This window comes from Lycorma delicatula, chromosome 1 (assembly GCF_047948215.1).
Source record: "Lycorma delicatula isolate Av1 chromosome 1, ASM4794821v1, whole genome shotgun sequence".
Lineage (NCBI taxonomy): Eukaryota > Metazoa > Arthropoda > Insecta > Hemiptera > Fulgoridae > Lycorma > Lycorma delicatula.
This window is the reverse complement of record NC_134455.1, coordinates 266,307,054-266,326,707: the sequence shown is the minus strand read 5'-3', so window position 1 is coordinate 266,326,707 and position 19,654 is coordinate 266,307,054. Positions and strand designations below refer to the sequence as shown.

The following is a 19,654-nucleotide window of genomic DNA, read 5'->3' as shown; positions in this document are numbered from 1 at the left end:
CGTTCAGTCTTTAAAACAGTGCAATAAGATGATTATCATATACTTCATAACGTTTTTTATCACAACAATTTCTATAAATGCAGATGAATTTGATTCTAATAAATTTCTATTGGACTATGGATATCTCAAAGGAGATAATGCAAGCTTAACTGATGAAAAAGCAGTAAAAGATGCCGTAAAACTGTTTCAAGAATCTTTTCATCTTCCGGTTAATGGGGAGTTAAATAGTAAGACCATCGCTCTCATGCGTGAGCCTCGATGCGGTGTACCAGATATTTTACCGTATGTAGTTTCAAGAATCATATGGAGAAAACCAGAACTGAAATGGCACTACCAACGAGCAACGGCTGAAAAGATGAAATTAGCTAACATAGCTTTTGATGAATGGGCAAAGCACACATCGTTAAGTTTCAAACATGATTATTACGGATATGATATCCTAATTTCTGACAAATATGGTATCCACACATGTGCCAAAAACGATAAAGTTCGATGCTCGAGCAAATTTGATGGACCTGGAGGTGTTTTGGCGCATGCGTTTTCTCCTAACACTGCTAACACACCCATAGAAATTCACATTGATGAAGAGGAGAATTGGAATTTTGATCCTGAAGGTAAAGAGGAAAAAGACAAAACCAACCTTCTGAGCACGTTGATGCATGAGATTGGTCACGCCTTGGGTGTTCGCCATTCTTTCAATAAAGATGCTCTCATGTACCCTTTACTAAACAAACGTTCAAATTTAAGCGAAGACGATATATTAGCCATTCAGTCGCTTTACGGCAGTAAAGCGATGACAACTACTGCTAAACCTGTTCAAACGACTAAATCTACTACTGTTCCTAAGTCTTCAGAGGTTATTACCGACGTGTGCGCAATAAAAGAAGATGATGAGAATAAAATTCATTACTTGCTAGTAAATGGTAAAGTTTATGTAATATTCAAAAAACAGTTATGGATAATAAATATTGCGAACAGCAGTAAATATGATAGCAAAAATTATTATAGACCACTTGAAATTACTGAACGATTAAAGTTTCTTTCTTTAGATACATTCAAAGGAATAGATGCGATGTACCAGAGACCGAACGGAGAAATAGTATTAATTGAAAATCATAAATTGTTTATGTTCAATCTTAATACTCAACAGTTGGTCATAGGCTATCCTAGGAATGTATGTTCTCACTTTAACATCGGTCATCCTTGTACGATTAATGGTATCGTAAATACATATACTGGAAAAACTTATGTGATTTATAATGAAGATTTTGTGGGGGAGATAAATGAATGTTCATTCACTGTTGCTCGAACAGATCTTGTATCCAATCTGTTTCCTGGAATACCGGCAGATATAGATGGGGTTACTCGTTTTAACAACGGACTACTTTATTTTTTTAAGAATGGAAATTATTATGAGTATAATGAATTCTTCCAAAAAGTAATCAGATTTGGAACTAAAGATCATGAGCTTTTTGGTTTGCTATGTTACAGTAACAATATCTTAAAACAGTTCACTGAATTTATCAGTAAATTTCATGTTTATCCTAAAAAAGAAGTTTAAAAGGAATTGTGTGAATTTAGGATAAAGAAAGAATTATGGATAAGTTCATGTAAAAATTATATTTTTGATTGAAATTTGTAATCAAATTTTATTTAATAAATTAATTCAGAAAAATGTATTGTAACTTATTTTAATAAAAATAACTACCTTTTATCCTTTTTATAATTAGTTTTTAATGATAAAAAAGGTTGAAATAAAATAAAAACTGAAATAAACTTTGAAAAATTATTTATTTTTACAAAACATTTACTTTTGACTATAAAAAAATGCTGGATACATTTTATTAAATATAATAAAATACTAAATACATCTTTATTTAATATAATAAAATAATACATACATTAATTTAATTGAAACAATAAATATCTATTTAAAATATTAAATACATTTTAATTGATTATAATAAAATAAAACATACATTAATTTAATTGAATATAATAAAATAATAAATATATTTTAATTGAATATATTAAAATACTAAATACATTTTATATTGATTATAATAAAATAAAACATACATTAATTTAATTAAAACAATAAATATTTATTTAAAATATTATTGATAAAATTACCAATTTTTACTATATAATATAGAATTATATTGTTTACTAAATAAATAACTAAACCATTTATTCGATCTTTCTGTAAGAAAGTGAATCTTTACGGAATTGTTATGTTTTTTATTAATTAAAATTGATACAATGTTATTGAGAGTTTCTGTTGTTAAAACAGAAAATATATAATTTTCTTCTTCATCATCAATATTTAAATTTTTAGTCAAATGAACACAAAGATAGTTATCAACCATTTCTTTAACTGAAAGATATGTAAGTGAGAAAAAATTATTTAGTAAACAATAATAACATATATTCGGATCGATTACATTCTTATAATTAAACCTGCTGTATACATTAACTTTAAAATCTAATTCATTTTCGTCTAGTATTAAAAATAAATGCCTTAATTCATCTGTAACCTCTATTAAGCCACTAGTTATTGCTTGAACCACACTTAATGTTGAACATGCTACTAATGAAAGCGGTTTGGTTACTCTAATGCTATAATAACAAGAATTTTTGTACATTTTTAACTGAAAAGAAAAAACAAAATTGAAAATAATTTAATGATTAAATAAACGTTTAAGTTCTAAAGGAATATCAACATACCCCCAAGGTAAAGTTAATATGTTATTAACTGCAACACGTTTATCATCATAACTGCTTAATGCTAATTTGTTTACTGTCACAGTTTCAACTAAGTGTTTTTTTGATCGAATCAGTTTCATTTGAACATAAAGGTCTTTGCTATCGTCACTTGCTTTCAATAAACAGTTTCTGTAATGGTTGATATTTAATTTGTTTTTTACTACATTCTTTTTTATTCCTTTAGCTTTTTTCGTAATCCCCTTTGTAGTTGTAAAAGTATATAATTTTGCTCTTAATCCGATAAATTCTTTTATAGGAATGCCGTTACATTCATCCTTAAATTTACCTAAAACTTTTTTATTTTTAATTGAAAAAAGAGGATGTGAAACAGGAAAATCAGACGTATCAAAATACTCAATAAAACTTTCATCTTGTAAATCTTGGTAAAAATCATCAGTCTCTATTTCATAAAAAAAGCTATCGGTATCCATATAAAGAAGATTAATCTTAGATCTATATTTTTTCTGATTCTGTTAATATTAAAACAATATGTTCACTAGCATTCTGCAACGCTAACCATACATCCGAACATACATCATTATCATTTTTATAATAATACGTTAAAAGATTACATGCAAATGCATTTTCAATTAGAGTAAACTCTCCCATACGCTGAACTGCTTCCAACCTAACTCTTTTATATTTATTGTCCATTTTCCTGTTTCAATCCTGCGAAAAAAATTTAAACAAAAAAGTTAATCAAGTAAACATTTAATTTTGTTGCTGTATAGGACTTACCTTTGCAACTGGTCTAACTACTTTTTTATACCCGTTTTCAGTTTTTAAATTATCACATGCTAGCGAAATAATATCATTAATTAATTCGAAGCGTTCATCATTTTCATTAATAACCATCTCCAATTTAGTTTTTACTCTTTTGTATCTATCCTTAAACGATAACCCTTCAATGTCATCTGTCTCAAACAACTCTAGCCTCACCAAATATTTACCTTTTTTTGCTGGTGTCCATGCTAAAAATTGTTTGTCATTTAATTTTATCTCAATTGATTGTGAATAAGTAAATGGTTCACGTTGCGGGATGGCCTCTTCGTTAAAAACGTCTTCAATTGTCCTTTTTCTATTACAAACCTTCATGTAATTCCAGATTTCATCTACATCAGATTTTAAAAATTGTGGCTTATCTGAATCACTCAATCCTTTCGCCCCTACAAGAATCTCACTACAGGGTAATGTTTTATGTAACACATCTAAAATACCCATTTGGTTATCATCATATGCGTGAGGTAACATTACCCTAGTTCTGAGTCCTTGTATATAAATTTTTAAAATCTGAAATATAGATTTTATTTTTATTGATGGATGCGCCATAACTTTCTCTTCAGCCCTACGTAATGCTTCTTGCCAGAGGGTGATAGAAATCAAACCATACGAATAAAATAGAATAATAATATCAATTAATGTTATTGAAAGTTCATCCGGTTCCATATTAATCAACCCACCAGCTGAAGAATGTTGTAAACCGGATGGACCCGGTCTAGCTTCATTTTCTGCAGGTTCGACAGCCTCCATACCTCGTAAGATGTTTGAAATTTCACCGTTGTTAACTAATTGTACTTCTTCTTCTTCTTCCTCATCAGATATAATAATTCTTCTTGCTCGACTCATCTGTTTAAAAATGAATTCATTATTTAACGTTTTTAAAATAAAATTTCGTATATTTTTCGAATTTATAATTTGTTCAACCTCATCAATAAGTAACTTAAAAATATTTTTCGAAGAAATACAAAAACTAAGAGAAATGCAAACAGATACTGCAGCAAGTTCGCTAGGTAAAATATTATCAAAATCAACGCATATCAATTCATTTATAATAGCATGTGATAAATACATAATATTTCTTATACTGTACTGATTTATGATCTTACTCCTAATCACAATTTGAAGTATAAAACTATGTGGAGTAACAATTGCAATTTTCCATTGTAAACATTTCAAAATTTTTATCTCATAATTAAAAATATCATTTTTATTATATAATCCAGAAGTTAAACTAATTAAATCACCTACTAAAAAATAATTATACGCTTCAATATATTTTGAACTAATAAATAAACACACACAAGCTATTAACTTTAGTTCCGCACTTTCAATTTTTTCTTTTGATAAAAACTCATTTAAATAAATAATAGCATTTGTAGCTACACTAAAATATGAATCGTTTTTTAAACAAAGATCTCTTATCCAATTTTTAATATTAATTATACTTTCTATGTTTAAATTCTGATTAATGTTCAAATTAATTTTTGTAGTAAATGGTGATTGCTTTTTAATTAAACTTAAAAATACTCTATCCAATGTTAAATTTTCATCACACAATGCTATTACTTCATCTTGGAATGATTCTAAACAAAATAACATTTCTGAAAACATAAATTTATATTAAATGAATTAATTATTGAATTACTAAATTAGAATTTTTTTAAAAATATACAATCCCATCCCAACCCTCACCATGTAGTGGATGATATATTGCTGTAAATGGTATCGGGTTTTCTGTTATTATTACTACTGCAGTAGGAACTTCTATTCCCTCTTCGTCATCAGAATCTATTGTTTCACCTACTACATCTACAAAATAGTCGGGAAACAATTGCTGGCAAACATCAAATAAGTCTCCTACTGCTAAAGATTCAAATGGAACTATACACCATTTAGTTTTACATTCATGTCCAATATTTTCACAATCACTACATACGTCGCTTTCATCAACCTCTTCTTCACTTTCATCAATCTCTTCATCAATGTCAAACATATTTTTAACAAAAAATTCATTTTTTTGTAAACACATTTTTAAAAACTATTTTATATTTATCTCTTTAAATGAAGATAACAAAGTAATTTTATTTAATCTGTAAAAAAAACAGTTGCATTACTATTTATTTTAATTTTGTGAACTAGATGTACAAGAATTGATTTTAAATACATAAACTGGAACAGAATTATTTTACATTTAAATATTGGCTGGAAAAATAATTATTAAATAAATATGAAATAGAATTATATTTAAGCGAATAATTTTACATTTAAATATTATTTCACTTACCTCTTTAAATAAAGATGATAAAGATGATAATATAATAGTAGCAGCAAAACGTAACAGTAACAAGAGTATTAATTTTATTTAATCTGCAAAGAAAACAGTTGCATTACTATTTATTTTAATTTTATGAACTAGATGTACAAGAATTGATTTTAAATACATAAACTGGAACAGAATTATTTTACATTTAAATATTGGCTGGAAAAATAATTATTAAATAAATATGAAATAGAATTATATTTAAGCGAATAATTTTACATTTAAATATTATTTCACATACCTCTTTAAATAAAGACGATAAAGATGATAATATAATAGTAGCAGCAAAACGTAACAGTAACAAGAGTATTAATTTTATTTAATCTGCAAAGAAAACAGTTGCATTACTATTTATTTTAATTTTATGAACTAGATGTACAAGAATTGATTTTAAATACATAAACTGGAACAGAATTATTTTACATTTAAATATTGGCTGGAAAAATAATTATTAAATAAATATGAAATAGAATTATATTTAAGCGAATAATTTTACATTTAAATATTATTTCACATACCTCTTTAAATAAAGATGATAAAGATGATAATATAATAGTAGCAGCAAAACGTAACAGTAACAAGAGTATTAATTTTATTTAATCTGCAAAGAAAACAGTTGCATTACTATTTATTTTAATTTTATGAACTAGATGTACAAGAATTGATTTTAAATACATAAACTGGAACAGAATTATTTTACATTTAAATATTGGCTGGAAAAATAATTATTAAATAAATATGAAATAGAATTATATTTAAGCGAATAATTTTACATTTAAATATTATTTCACTTACCTCTTTAAATAAAGATGATAAAGATGATAATATAATAGTAGCAGCAAAACGTAACAGTAACAGCAAAACGTAGTATGAATCCGTTAAATTTTTGGCGGGTATTTATATGTATCGGCTATCATTATCATTGAGATAACTTTGAAAATAACAATGCTATCACCAATTGACGCAAATGCATTATCGGTTGACTTTCAAACTAGTAAACAAGGTTAATGCAAAGTCAGCAAGCACGTGTACATTTTTTTATGCCGAAGTAAGCACATTTTTTTTTTTTTTTTTGAAATTTTTTTTTTTTTTTGAAATTTTTTTTGTTGATGACGTCATTGATTTTTTTTTTTTTTTTTTTTTTTTTTTTTTTTTTGATGACGTCATTGATTTTTTTTTTTTTTTTTTTTTCGGGTCAAAGGTCAATTTTTTTTTTTTTTTTTTTTTTTTTTTTCGGGTCAAAGGTCAATTTTTTTTTTTTTTTGATGACGTCAGTGGGGGCGGGGGGCGGGGTGATGACGTCATTGATTTTTTTGATGACGTCATTGATGACGCTTGTCCCAGAACCGGCATTTTTACACTACTCGCAATGATTACCCGAAATGATCTTTCTTAGATGCTCCTCTACAGTTTTGATGTAGCATTCTACCATGCCTGCGGATGAAGCGACTTAGATTTTGTTTTTCGTATACAAAAACGCTGGAAGACCTCTTGCAAAACATCGAATTAAAGTTCCGTCCTTGATCAAAAACGACAGAAGAATTCATTCACTGCAGCGTCTATTACGATGATGTTTCTTAGTTTGGTAAAGTGTAAACTTCAGGCCATTTAGTGACGTAATCCACAGTTACTAGCAGATACTTATTTTTTCTCTCGGTAACCGGGAAAGGTCCACGATTGAACGCGATTGCATCGTGTTCCCACATTGTACTGGTAAATGTGGCCTCGGCTCTGCAGTCTGGCTCCTAGACTACTCAAGCACATTTCACACAGCTTACACCACTTATCCAGTGGATAATTTTTTTTTAGAAAACTTAAAAGAATCGTGAATAGATTGAATTACCTCACTTATGCCATCTTTAATTTAAGATATGCTGAATCAAAAGCAGCTAATTATACAAAAAGTAAATGTTATCACAATTATTTGGAAATATCTAGAGTGACAGTAACACAAGAAACGATAAAAAATAATAATCTCGATTCTTTGTCATATAGAACAAAAAATGGTGAGCTATGCGCTATTTTTGAGATGAATGATTTCATAATACTTCACTCTTCCAATGTTCATGATGCTTATTTCTTTATTTGAACTATTCAAAAATGAAGTGGATGCCTTTGTTGTTAAAAAACAAAACTTTTTGAAGTCATAATCAGAATAGATAGGTATACTACAGAAACAATCATGTTTCTAACCTATCTTCATAATCCACTTCAATTAAATTCTTATAAATTAAAATAGTTCTTAAAACTTGTCCACCAACAATGCCTCCTCATATCTTAACATTAGTTACGTGTGGCTGTCATGATGTGTAGATTTAGGTTTGAATGCTATAATAATTATCATCTCGATTTACCTTGCTACTAATGAAGAAAGTGGAACCGAATCTCAAACAAAAAGTTAAATAAATTAGGATCTAATAAATTCTATTTCTATGTTAGCGTACATAAATTGCAGTTGAAAATTGAAGTTTCATAGCGCTACCTGAATTATTCTAAAAACATTATATAACTAAACAGCACGATTTAGAAAAGTTACTATTGAACAACTCACAAATTTCTTATCTAATCTGACTCGGTCACTAAAGCAATCGCTATTAAAGTAGTTATCTCCTCCTAGAAATAAATGATAGATAATACACTTATTATCATCGTCACTTACATGGTCATGGATTCACTAATAGATGATCATATAAATTTGTTATTCGAATTGATTTTGTAGATTATTAATTATGTGATAATACATTAAAAAACACATTTCCTGTAATAAACTGAAGAAATTCTTCAAGCATAAATAAGGAACTTTTAAATCGTTGAAAATTAAAATTCTTGGAACTATTGATTTATTTATTTTGTTCGTATCGTTTGGTATAGTTATTTTGGGTTAGTTTGGATTTTTTTATATTATATTTTTAATCATTATCATTGCTTTAATAGTAAAGCCAGTCATGATTAAATTTTTTCTTACTTGCTCTCTTATTTTGTTCATTTTACTCCTCTATACTTTCTATTTAAACAAATTATTATTATTATTTTTTAATTATATAAGATGAACATTTTCATCAATGTTACTGTTTTAAGCCTTACAATTAAATCTTTTTGCAACTCATCATCTGATGTTCTGCCTGGCGGCAGGTCCTTCCCTCCTCCCCTTTTCGTTTCTGTCCACTTTCTTTTTTTTTTCTAGGCGCACAACGAAATATCGTCATCAGCACTCGACACGATAATTATGTAGTAGATGAATACTAAAAATTAAATTAAAAACCAAAATTCCGTAATATAAAAACACAGAATAAATGCAAAACGTCTGTGGGGTATGCAAAAAGCGAAATAAGACCACAATAAAATATTACATGAATAATCTAAATTAAAAAAATAAAATTACCATCTGTCATACGTCAAATAGCATAAACAGCTGAAACATTCTTTAGAAAAATCTAATATTTGAATATAAACCAACGACTTCTAATAAATCGTAAAATATTCGATAACGTTGTCTCATTGCTTCCTAAAATATTTTAGAAGATATCTATCTTCTAAAATAGCTTAAACCTCCGCTCTAGCTTAAACCTCCGACGCAATGCCACGTAACAGATGCAATACACAAGAATGTTGTACATTTAGCTGAAAGTCGCGGCGAACGCAAACTGGTGCATTGGTCTGAGTCATGAGATAGCCATGAGTGAGCCTAGTATACCCTATTCGCAAACGGCAAATAATAACCTCCTCACGAGGTTATTCCTGCATAAAGAGCACCGTGGTGATACAGTGTTTTTAACAGGATGAAATTTATTGTTGATGATTTTATTCCATTCACTCTGTTACTCATCGTGGATTACCTACACCAGAAAAAGGACAAGATCGTCCGAATAAACACGATTAGTGAAAAGAGAGTGGAAACAAGCCACTAATGCTGCACTATCAGCACGCTTATTGCCTGAAATTCCAATATGGCTAGGGATCCGGCAGAAGCTCACAGTTTTATTATTATGTGTCATTTGAGAAATAACGCACTGAATCTCACAGACAACAGGGCATCGGAGTAAATGTCACTCGCCTATAAGGCAGTTATGGAATTTGTGCAGAGAAGTACGTGTCGATATGTTGAGCTAAATATAGTTAAGGCCATATTAATAGCATACAGCTCCGCAACCAAAACACTGACGATGCTGGGAAGCTCAAACATATATATTCTATTGCCAACGACAAAAGCATCTCCAAAAGAATTAAAATTTTTAATGCCGTCCGAATAAAAGACAGCACTCTGTTTATAATATTATAAGATTTCCCCGTAATATAACCGAATTTGTGTTCTTTTTATGATGCCGACAAAGACTACAGCAGTAGTTAATGAGAGAAGCTCGCCAGAGTTGTAGTAACATGGAGAACAGTAAGAACTAGAGGTAATTATACATCTAGAGGTAAGAAAAACTAATGAAGTTTGATAGCTAGAGTAGCAGTACATCTTGACCGTTCCTCACATCGATTAACAATGGTCGGTTGGAGAATTACGCATCAAAAGTAGGATTATTTAATTGCGATTTAATGCGAGCCACTAAGAGTATATCATTTGGTTTCATCTAAACCACAGAGATAGTTCACCACTATTCACTTCTAAACTTACCATAGGGCTGGATCAAAAAGCACCTTTAGCAAAACGGATAAATGAATGGACCACATCGAACATCAGAGAGGTGACCCGTGCAGATGAATAAGAACGCAGCCATAGTCTAAGCAGGAACGGACAGAGTTCGGTAGAAGCAAAACATGCTTATACGATTGCTCCCCCAACGGGTATTAGAGCTCTCACCATGTCTAGAATTTTGCCTTCACTTCCTTCAGATATGTTACTCACGTCAGTCATACCGTAATTTTAGCAATCTAACACGTGTACATGGTTCAAGTGGTTCACCGTGTAAAAACAGTTGAAGGCCAACATGTTCCCCCAACCTGAAAAAGCAATGGATATCTTTTTTCCCGAAGAAAATGTGAATTCAGTCGTTTTACGCCATGATTCTAAACGGGTTATTGTGTTTTGAAGAACTCTATTGGCAGTAGCTAATTTTCTACAAAGTAATTTGTTGAATGTAAATTGAAAAATCGTCTACAAACAATGAACGCATAACGGGGTTCCACACGTAATTTGTTATAGCATTTATGCCTACGTTAAACAAACTAGCAGTTCGGAAACTTTCCTGTGGTAATCCATTTTAAAATATCGTTCCAACTCGAACTCGAGAGTACCGACTGCTGAGGCTCTGATAATGAAAGGAAATTTCCTTGCGTACCCCATTTATGCAGTTTATTTAAGAATTCTCTTCTCCAAGCCGTGTCATACGTGTTTTTCAAATCAAAAAATACAGCAACGAGGCGTAGGCGAAGTAGGGAGGAGTTTTGAATGATAGATTCAAGATCAACTGCGTGATCGATAGACGATCTACCTTGGCGGAAACTACATTGCTCGGGAACAATTAGGCTGTTTCTTTCAAGATATCACACTAAAAGACAGTTCAACATTCGTTCCATCAACTTGTACAGGGCACTGGTTAAGGAGATAGAACGATAACTTTAGGGGCATTGTCTTTACCAGGTTTCAGTACGGAAATCACTGATGCTTCTAACCAAGAATCTGGAAAAATCTGATCGAAAATATTTTATTATAGATACACAAAAGATTTTATAATGCAGTATCCAGGAGGAGTGATAACATACTGTACCTGATATTATTATACGGGGATGTGTCACGCGAATTATTAAAAGCATACCTTTTTCATCAAAAATGAAATTTTATTTATTTCATTCCGTGAGTCTCCAGTCAATTTCTAACTGCAACTTGTACTTTTTAAACTTTCGACAGTAAAATAATATAAGAAAAGCTGACCTAAACGAGTTTATAAACGTTTTTGGCACATTGATTGGCGCGGTGACAAGGATGCTAACTAGCTTTCCAACCCAATCGGCTGCGGTGAAAGTCCAGCACCACATATGGTCCGAACCTTTCTCCATATAACCGTACTATATAATAGTTTTTAACCTTTATACTATTCCATTAAAGTGATCATTTTCTCCAGTGGGAGAAAGGGAGTAGGTTTCTAAAGCAAAACCAAATCATTGTACCTTTGATATGGTGTTCTCCTACACGAATTTTAATCTTTAACAGGAAGAGACGAGATCTACTGCTTCGCTAGGCAGTAGAGTTCTGAGCCTATTTATATCTCCAAACATAGAATTACCTCCCGTTCTTACTTAATTAACCACCTTGGTGGCCTTATCCGGTAAAGTACCTACTGCTTTAGTCTTTGTTGATACCGTAAAATGTATACGAATCCGGTTATCTTACAAGAAGAATTTTTTATTATTGTAAACACCTTGATACTGATGCAGTAGTTTATACCGATAGTTCTACACACGATAACTCTGTTGGATGTGTTTTGTAGTCGCCAAGAGAACACACATGTTTGGAGGTATACTCTATTAATAAAAACCTAAATATAATTAGCCCAATATATCAACACGTAATTGTCTATTCAGGTTCCATGAATAACTTTCAGGCGATTCTATTCTAAACACCCGTTGTCCGTGAAATACAGTCCATTATTTCTGAAATGACGGCGTAATACAAGTGTAAACTTCTGCTGCAACCTCTGCCGTATTGCAATTTCAGGTAAATAGCACGCTTATAGTGCGAAAAAAGAGACTTTTTTTCAGCCTCCTTTCCTTATCGCGTTGTTTCTGACGACATTGTCTGTTTTATGAAAAGGGTGGTTTGTGATGAGCGGCTAAGTGAATGGAATGCTACCCTCGACGATAAACTTCGTGTAGTTAAGAACACTCTATGTCACCGTGGAGCTCTTCATATAGATGTTGCCGTCGAGAGAGGATTATTATTTTCCGTTTACAAATAGGGAATACCACTCACTCAAGGACATCTCATGACTCGGACCGATTCACCTGTTTGTGTTTGTTGCGACTGCCACCCGACGCTACATCATATACTTGTAGACTGTATTTATTATGCGGTATTGCGGAATTTAAATTAGGGGCTAACATCCATAATATTTTAGGGAATAATATGGCGATGTTATCCAAAGTCTTGTTGTTTTTTAAGGCCAAGCATCTATTTTCACATATTTAATTATTCCTATATGTTTCACCCATGTATGCCGTTTATGCGCGTTTTAATATTCTCTTTATTTTGAATTTATTTTACATTTTGCATAGCGCATAGGAGTTTTAGATATGTTTATATTTTAGGTAAATTTTAATTTTTAATTATGTACGACAGTAATTTTGCCTCTATCCCCTGATAACGACACCTAAAGACGTGTCGTTATCAGGGGTTTGTGTGCCCAGGAAAAGAAAAGACTCCAAGACAGGTGTGGATTACCCGACTTGCTTTTTAGGAAAGAACAGACTCCGTATATATATATATATATATATATATATATATATATATATATATATATACGCCGATGAAGACCTCAAGAAGTACAAAGATTCTTATGCTTAGAACACAAAACTCGAGATATGGTTGTGTATAATCGAATGTCAATCCGAATATAGAAAGATTGTTTCTGGCACAGAAACACGCAAAAGCAACTGGCAGAAGAATGAAGACGGCGATGATTTTTGAGGAGACTCAAGATATTGGAAAATGAGTCGTTCTCTTTTGATGAGACTGAAAAATGAAAAAAATAAAAATAAAAAAAAAAATAAAAGAAAGGAAAATGTTGTTTGCTTAATGACCTGTAGTAGAATGATTTCCCGTTAAAAAATATTTTCACTCCCGGGGAATGATTTCACTCGTTAAAAAATCTCAACTCGCTGACCTCAAATCTGAATGTGGGTCCATCATTGAGGTAGCTATCTCAAGGGTAGTGTGGTAACGCAACCGATATTCTCGGTTTATATAAGTGTAGATAACAATATCGGCTTCATTCCTTACTTGGTTATCATCATTGAAGGTGTAATTGAGTTTCAAGGCTTCCTCGATAATAGTGGTGAATTAATCGTAAAGGATTGGGAATAGTGAATTCCTATCCTATACTTTTAGTTCCTTTACTAATAGTTACTATTAGTTATACTAATAGTTCCTTTACTATACTTTTCTTCTGTCCAGCGTATATAAAATCTAATTTGAAATTGAGATATCGGCGAATGGAGAATTGGTTGATAAACAAGTATTACCATATAGACTGGGATTACGGAGAAACTGTGTACACTGAGGATACGATAAAGACATTTTATTCACATTTTCCCGTGATATACACAAAGGGACGTGAAAGGCTAAATTCCTCCTTAAGATTCACGACGACGATAACAAACTCGCGCGCACGCGTAACCCCCCACACACAGAAAAATTATTAAATATATTCTTTATCGAAGATTTTTAAATATAAAAGAAGTGACCCGTGAGAAGCATGGGTAGTTTATACAATTTCATAAAATAGCTTGAGCAGATTACGATGTCATTTAAATTTTTTAAAGCACTTAATTTAAGGCGAATAAATTATTTTTAACGTTTATTTATCTTTCTGTTTAAAATATATTCTATCGAAATTAAATTAGCACAAGCGTAATTATTTAAACAGTCCCATTTTACTTCTAAGAATATTAACTCTATTTTCCAACATAAAATTACAAATAAACCTGGAATTAAACGAAGACAATTACTATTATGATGGAAATTCTGCAACTCGCAGCAGCACTGTCACGCGCAAGAGCAAACATGCTTCGACTCGAAAACCTCTTACCCGTCTCCCTAATAAAGTTAGATTATATCATCCTCAAAACAATGCATCTTGTCTCGCACGCTACGCTTACCTGCAGCCGAAATATTGCGGTTTGAAATCTTGAAAACGCTTGACTTAAGACTTGGCATGATCTCGAAAATAATTTTATTTTGAAGATGTAAGCAGATTTTTTTTAATGATCTCAGAAATTTTTTAAATTTGGAAAGTCATGGTCACACCTGAGGTAAAGTTCATGAACACACCCTGGGGTCAAACAACAAGGTTGTATGTATTTACTTACCTATTTCTCCTCTATTCTTACACATATTTATTGAGAAACCTATTATTTACCGCTTCTGTAAATATAGCAAAAAAATTTATTCTGTAATTTAGAACCTCTCATGGTATTACACGAACACTATCCGGCAAAACCGGGTGAACAGGAATACCCATTCCTGTTAACCTTCGAGTAGGCGCACCATAGAAAAATTTACGATATTTTTAATATATTGTTAATTACCAATTAGTCATCACTCTTGATGATGCAACCAGTTTAGTTATTCCTTTCGTACACTTTAAGCAGTAAGCATCAGTAACCGTAGATGTCATGTTTTATTACGTATTAATCGAATAGGTGTCTATCGTGTCATAAAGTTTGTGCTGCGCGTCCAGTTGTGTTAACATATTGATATTTTTCTTTTCCATTGAACTTTTTATAACATTTGTCCGTTCGTTTTATTGATTTCTTTGTAGTTTCATTGTGTGCCAGGGTAATTTTACAATAATATTTGCAGAAAGAATGAATGTGAATGAAATTTTGAATATTCTTCCAGAACTTTCTAATGAAAAACAAAATAAAGGTGATAGTGACAGTGATCTAAGTGAAGAAAAAATACAGGAAAGTGTTCATGATACCGAATCAGTACAAGAAGGTTCTGATACAGAATATCAAGATTTACCTACCGACCCTTTCCCTTTTGGTAAAGATGAAACGAGTATGTCGCTAAAAACAGAACTATAGAAATATTCTGACTAAATGAAAAAATACAGTGAAAGTGCTTCCAGGCTTGAAACCGAGTACTATGACAAAATACACAAACCAATACATTTCCAATCACAGAAAGGAAACGAAGTATTCAGGAGAGAGAGATTTCACCCGGGCTGAACTAATGGCTTTTCTTGGATTGCTTTTTTTAATTGGAACTAAAAAGGTAACTACACAAATGTACTTGAATTGTGGGCGAGTGATGGAACTGGAGTCGAGCTTTGTCGTGCGACCATGAGCTACAAAAGATTTTTGATTTTATCCTGTAATTCGCGTTTTGAAAACAGAACGATGCGACTCAAATGACGTAAAACTAATAAATTAGCACGAATTCGCACCTTTTATAATCATATTTGTCTCAAACAGTAAAGCATGCTATTCACTAAGAGAGTATGTGATAATCGATGAAATGCTGCACCCATTTCGCGGTCGTTGTTCCTGGATACAATATTTGCTAATAAGCCTGCAAAATACGGGATAAAAATGCATTCATTGTGCAATGAAAAAACATTTTATACGTATTAAATCGAAATCTACTGTGGAAAACAGCCAGATGAGCCATATAACGTTTCAAATTCGGCTATTAATGTGGTGAAAAGACTAGTCCAACCAACTGAAAATATAAAACGGAATATTACAACAGATAATTATTACACCAGCTAATGCTTGCAGATTATTTACTAATGAAGAATCTCTTTTGGGAACTCTAAGAAAAAACAAGTCAGAAATTCCGCCAGAATTTATGCCTAGCAAAACCAGAGAAGTTAGTTCCTCAATATACGGTTATCAACCAAAAGTCTGCTTTCACATGTAACTAGTAAAAATAATGCAGTAATATTATTATCTACTACGGATGACACTGCTGTAGTAGGTGAAAATAGTAAACTAGAAATTATAAACGATTATAATTCTACAAAAGATAGTATGGATACTGTGGAAGAATCAAGAACTACAAAACTTGCTCTTTTGTTTTATTTTACAGCAATTTGAATATAGCTGGGATCAATGCGCATGCATTGAACTGCTTTAAGAAGTGGTTGACAAAAGGAAACGAAGAATTTTACTACAAAATTTATCGCTGTTATTATCAAAGGAACACAACATACAATGAACTAAAATTCTTTCACTTCCAAACGACATTTCTGCATTTCTGAAAGCCAATTATGCACAAAAAGTTCTAGAAGAACCCATTGAACAACAACTCATAAAACGAGGAGTACGCCGTCTTTGTGCTGTTGAAAAGAAAAGATCTTTTGCGTCAATGAAATGTAGTAAATGTATTTTATTTACCTACAAAAAACATTCAGCGGTACAAATTGTATGTTACGATTGCAAAGATATTTGTTCCGACTCGGACTAAAAATATTGATAATTTTTTGAAGATGTTGTAGTAGTGGTAATTTAGAGTAGTTTTAGTGATCATTTTGAGAGTTAAATAAAAAATTTTTATATTTAAGTGACAATCTGAGTAATGGGATCAATGTAAGTATCCAAAACTTATTTTTCATATTCTATCAAATTAAAAAATCTGTAAATTTTTCAATAAAAACATTATAATTAATCTTATTATTTGTATAAATAAGTTTCAGAAGGAAATTCTTTAATGTTTTATATAAAATATAGTTTTTCTTAGTTGGTCGTAAAAGTACAACATCGCCTTGCATTATGCACGCCTGGCTCGAAGGTTAATATAAGAAAAATAAGTATGCCACATTCTATATCAATATACTGGCTTAAAGAATGAAGGATTCCCCTAGTTACAGTGAAGCAGAACCAATGAAGCAACTGATAAACTCTTTCTATTTATAATTTACTTCGCTCTGAAGAATTGTAAAAGTAACACGATGACTTAGGCCAGCTTTTGTATCACTTTCTCATCTGTAACAATGGTGAAGAGAAAAAGAGTAAAGCGAATACTAGAAGATTTATCCTTAAAAATCTTACGTTTAGTCTGCATAATCATTGTTTGTAGAAGAGCATTTTCCATCTAATATACATTTACAAAAGTTGATCACAGCCCGTTCATGGAAAATTAACAGAATTAATAGGAAAGTATTAATTAAAGTATTAAAGTCATAACAGGAAAGTATTAATATGTTGGTAACATTTCATGCCTGCCAGAAAGAAAACTGTATTTATGCTTTAAAATAAAAATTTTACATTTATACATCTAATGGAAAAAGCTTGAAAATAATTTTGTTATCTTTGAATAGAGATAATATTCGCATTTGATAAATGAAAAATCTTTGATGAAAATTATATTGTAATAGTAAATAAATACTCATTTTACGGTAGATATCATTAACAACATGAGGAGATTACGTTCTGGTAAAATGGTTTCATCTGTAGAATGCACCCGATGACGAGTTTCGCAATACTTGTAAGCAGGGAAATATCTAACTAAAGGAAATCATGCGATCTGCAATTCCACGATCAAATATTTGTAAAAGCGGTAAACACAAATCTGTTGGAATGAGCCTGCTACGGACATGATCCTCAGCTACACTTGTAAATTCTACTACTAAACGGATTACATTCTTGGGGGAAGTATTAATGCTGAAAGAGAACGAAATGAATATTTTTATTTATACAAAAAATTTATTTTTCTATTGTGAGATTTTAATAGCGGTTTTTTATAATAAGAATCTTAGCAGGAATTTAGCTAATAAAAATTTTAAACCGGATTTAAATTACTTGTGCGTAAAATATACATTAGGTGATTGTTATTAACTAACTTGAAGATTAAAGTGATTGCCTTTTTTTTTGTAACAAAACCAGACTTTCATTACTTTAAGATGATAGTAACGACGTGTAGTTCTAGTAAAGTATCAAACATCTTATTATAAATTTTTATTCGTTATTTTACAAGTTAATGTATATTCATTTTATTAATATGAATGTTCAAAACATGGCATATAAATCTTTAAATTATCAAAATATAATATAATTTTGAACATAGGCGATTACATTTATATCTATCAAATTTATTTTTTTTGTTTTAATATTTTAAAATCACCGTTCAATGAATTCTATGGTGAAAATCATAAATTAAGTTTTTTTGATAATTACAAAAAAAAAAATGAGATAAAGAAACTAGAGCAGTCTAATTACTTATTATAATTTAATTTCAGACCATTAAGATAACGAAAGCAGATGTATTGAAAAAGATGGGAGCTTAGAAACAAAATATTCAATTTAATTTTTTATTTTAAGTAAATAAGCAGGAGTTTTTAAGTACAAAGTTAACAGTTAGAAGAAATCACCAGATTATGAGGTATAGTACAGATGAAAGGAGCACGTAGAAGTAGTATGTAGAAGAAATAATTATCCGATTGGGAATTGGGGGAGAAAAAGCAATTAACTTAAAATTATTTTTATTATATTATTAATTTTAAAGAACAGTTCAATATTAAGATCTAAATACGGAAAAAGATGTAGGGTTGATGATATACCGTCATAATTACTATGTTGTTTGAGCGAGTTAATTAATTAAAAGTTCTGTGTGACTAAGTTTATATGAATGTTTATGACACTTCGTGCTAAAAGAATTTATGATAATGGGAGTATGCGCTCGGATTTCAATAAAAGTATTATCATCAAAACAAATCAATCGGAAAATTATTATCAGTCTGTAAGTTAAAAATATCATAGCCCCAAATATTAACTAGAAAAATTTACAGCGGAAAACGCTAGAGTGGAAACTATGTGAAGACAGTCCGAATATAAAAAAGCATACGAACATGAAAATCAGTTTTGAACCGTAAATTTATTGTGCGAAAGATAAATAGAAGGCTGAATAAAAATAAAGCTATAGACATGGAATTTCTAGAGATTGGAATAAGTTTGAGAAAAGAGATAAAGGTTTGAAATTTAAAAAACAAATTGAAAAAAGAGATTTATTTATAGTTTGAAAAAATTATACAGACATTGGTAAGAGAAAAAAATGTGTAAAGTGTAATCTGAATAGTAATTATCATTTATTAAAGAGCCCACCCGACTGCATTTACAAATGTT

General features: G+C 30.7%; 2 protein-coding genes across 2 annotated transcripts in view; one reads left to right on the top strand and one right to left on the bottom strand.

Annotated features, from left to right (window-relative positions):
• The window catches only part of LOC142318305 (ly6/PLAUR domain-containing protein 6-like), a 305,742-nt gene that overhangs the window by 156,767 nt on the left and 129,321 nt on the right, over positions 1–19,654 (bottom strand). The window lies entirely within an intron of this gene.
• LOC142317822 (matrix metalloproteinase-18-like) lies at positions 29–2,304 on the top strand. The gene is made up of 2 exons (XM_075354372.1): positions 29–1,526; positions 2,294–2,304. The coding sequence occupies exons 1-2, from the start codon at positions 29–31 to the stop codon at positions 2,302–2,304; spliced, it is 1,509 nt and encodes a 502-aa protein (XP_075210487.1).

What these genes read in the sequence shown, in the direction of transcription:
- LOC142317822 (XM_075354372.1), top strand. Translation starts at nt 29, where the DNA reads ATGATTATCATATACTTCATAACGTTTTTTATCACAACAATTTCTATA.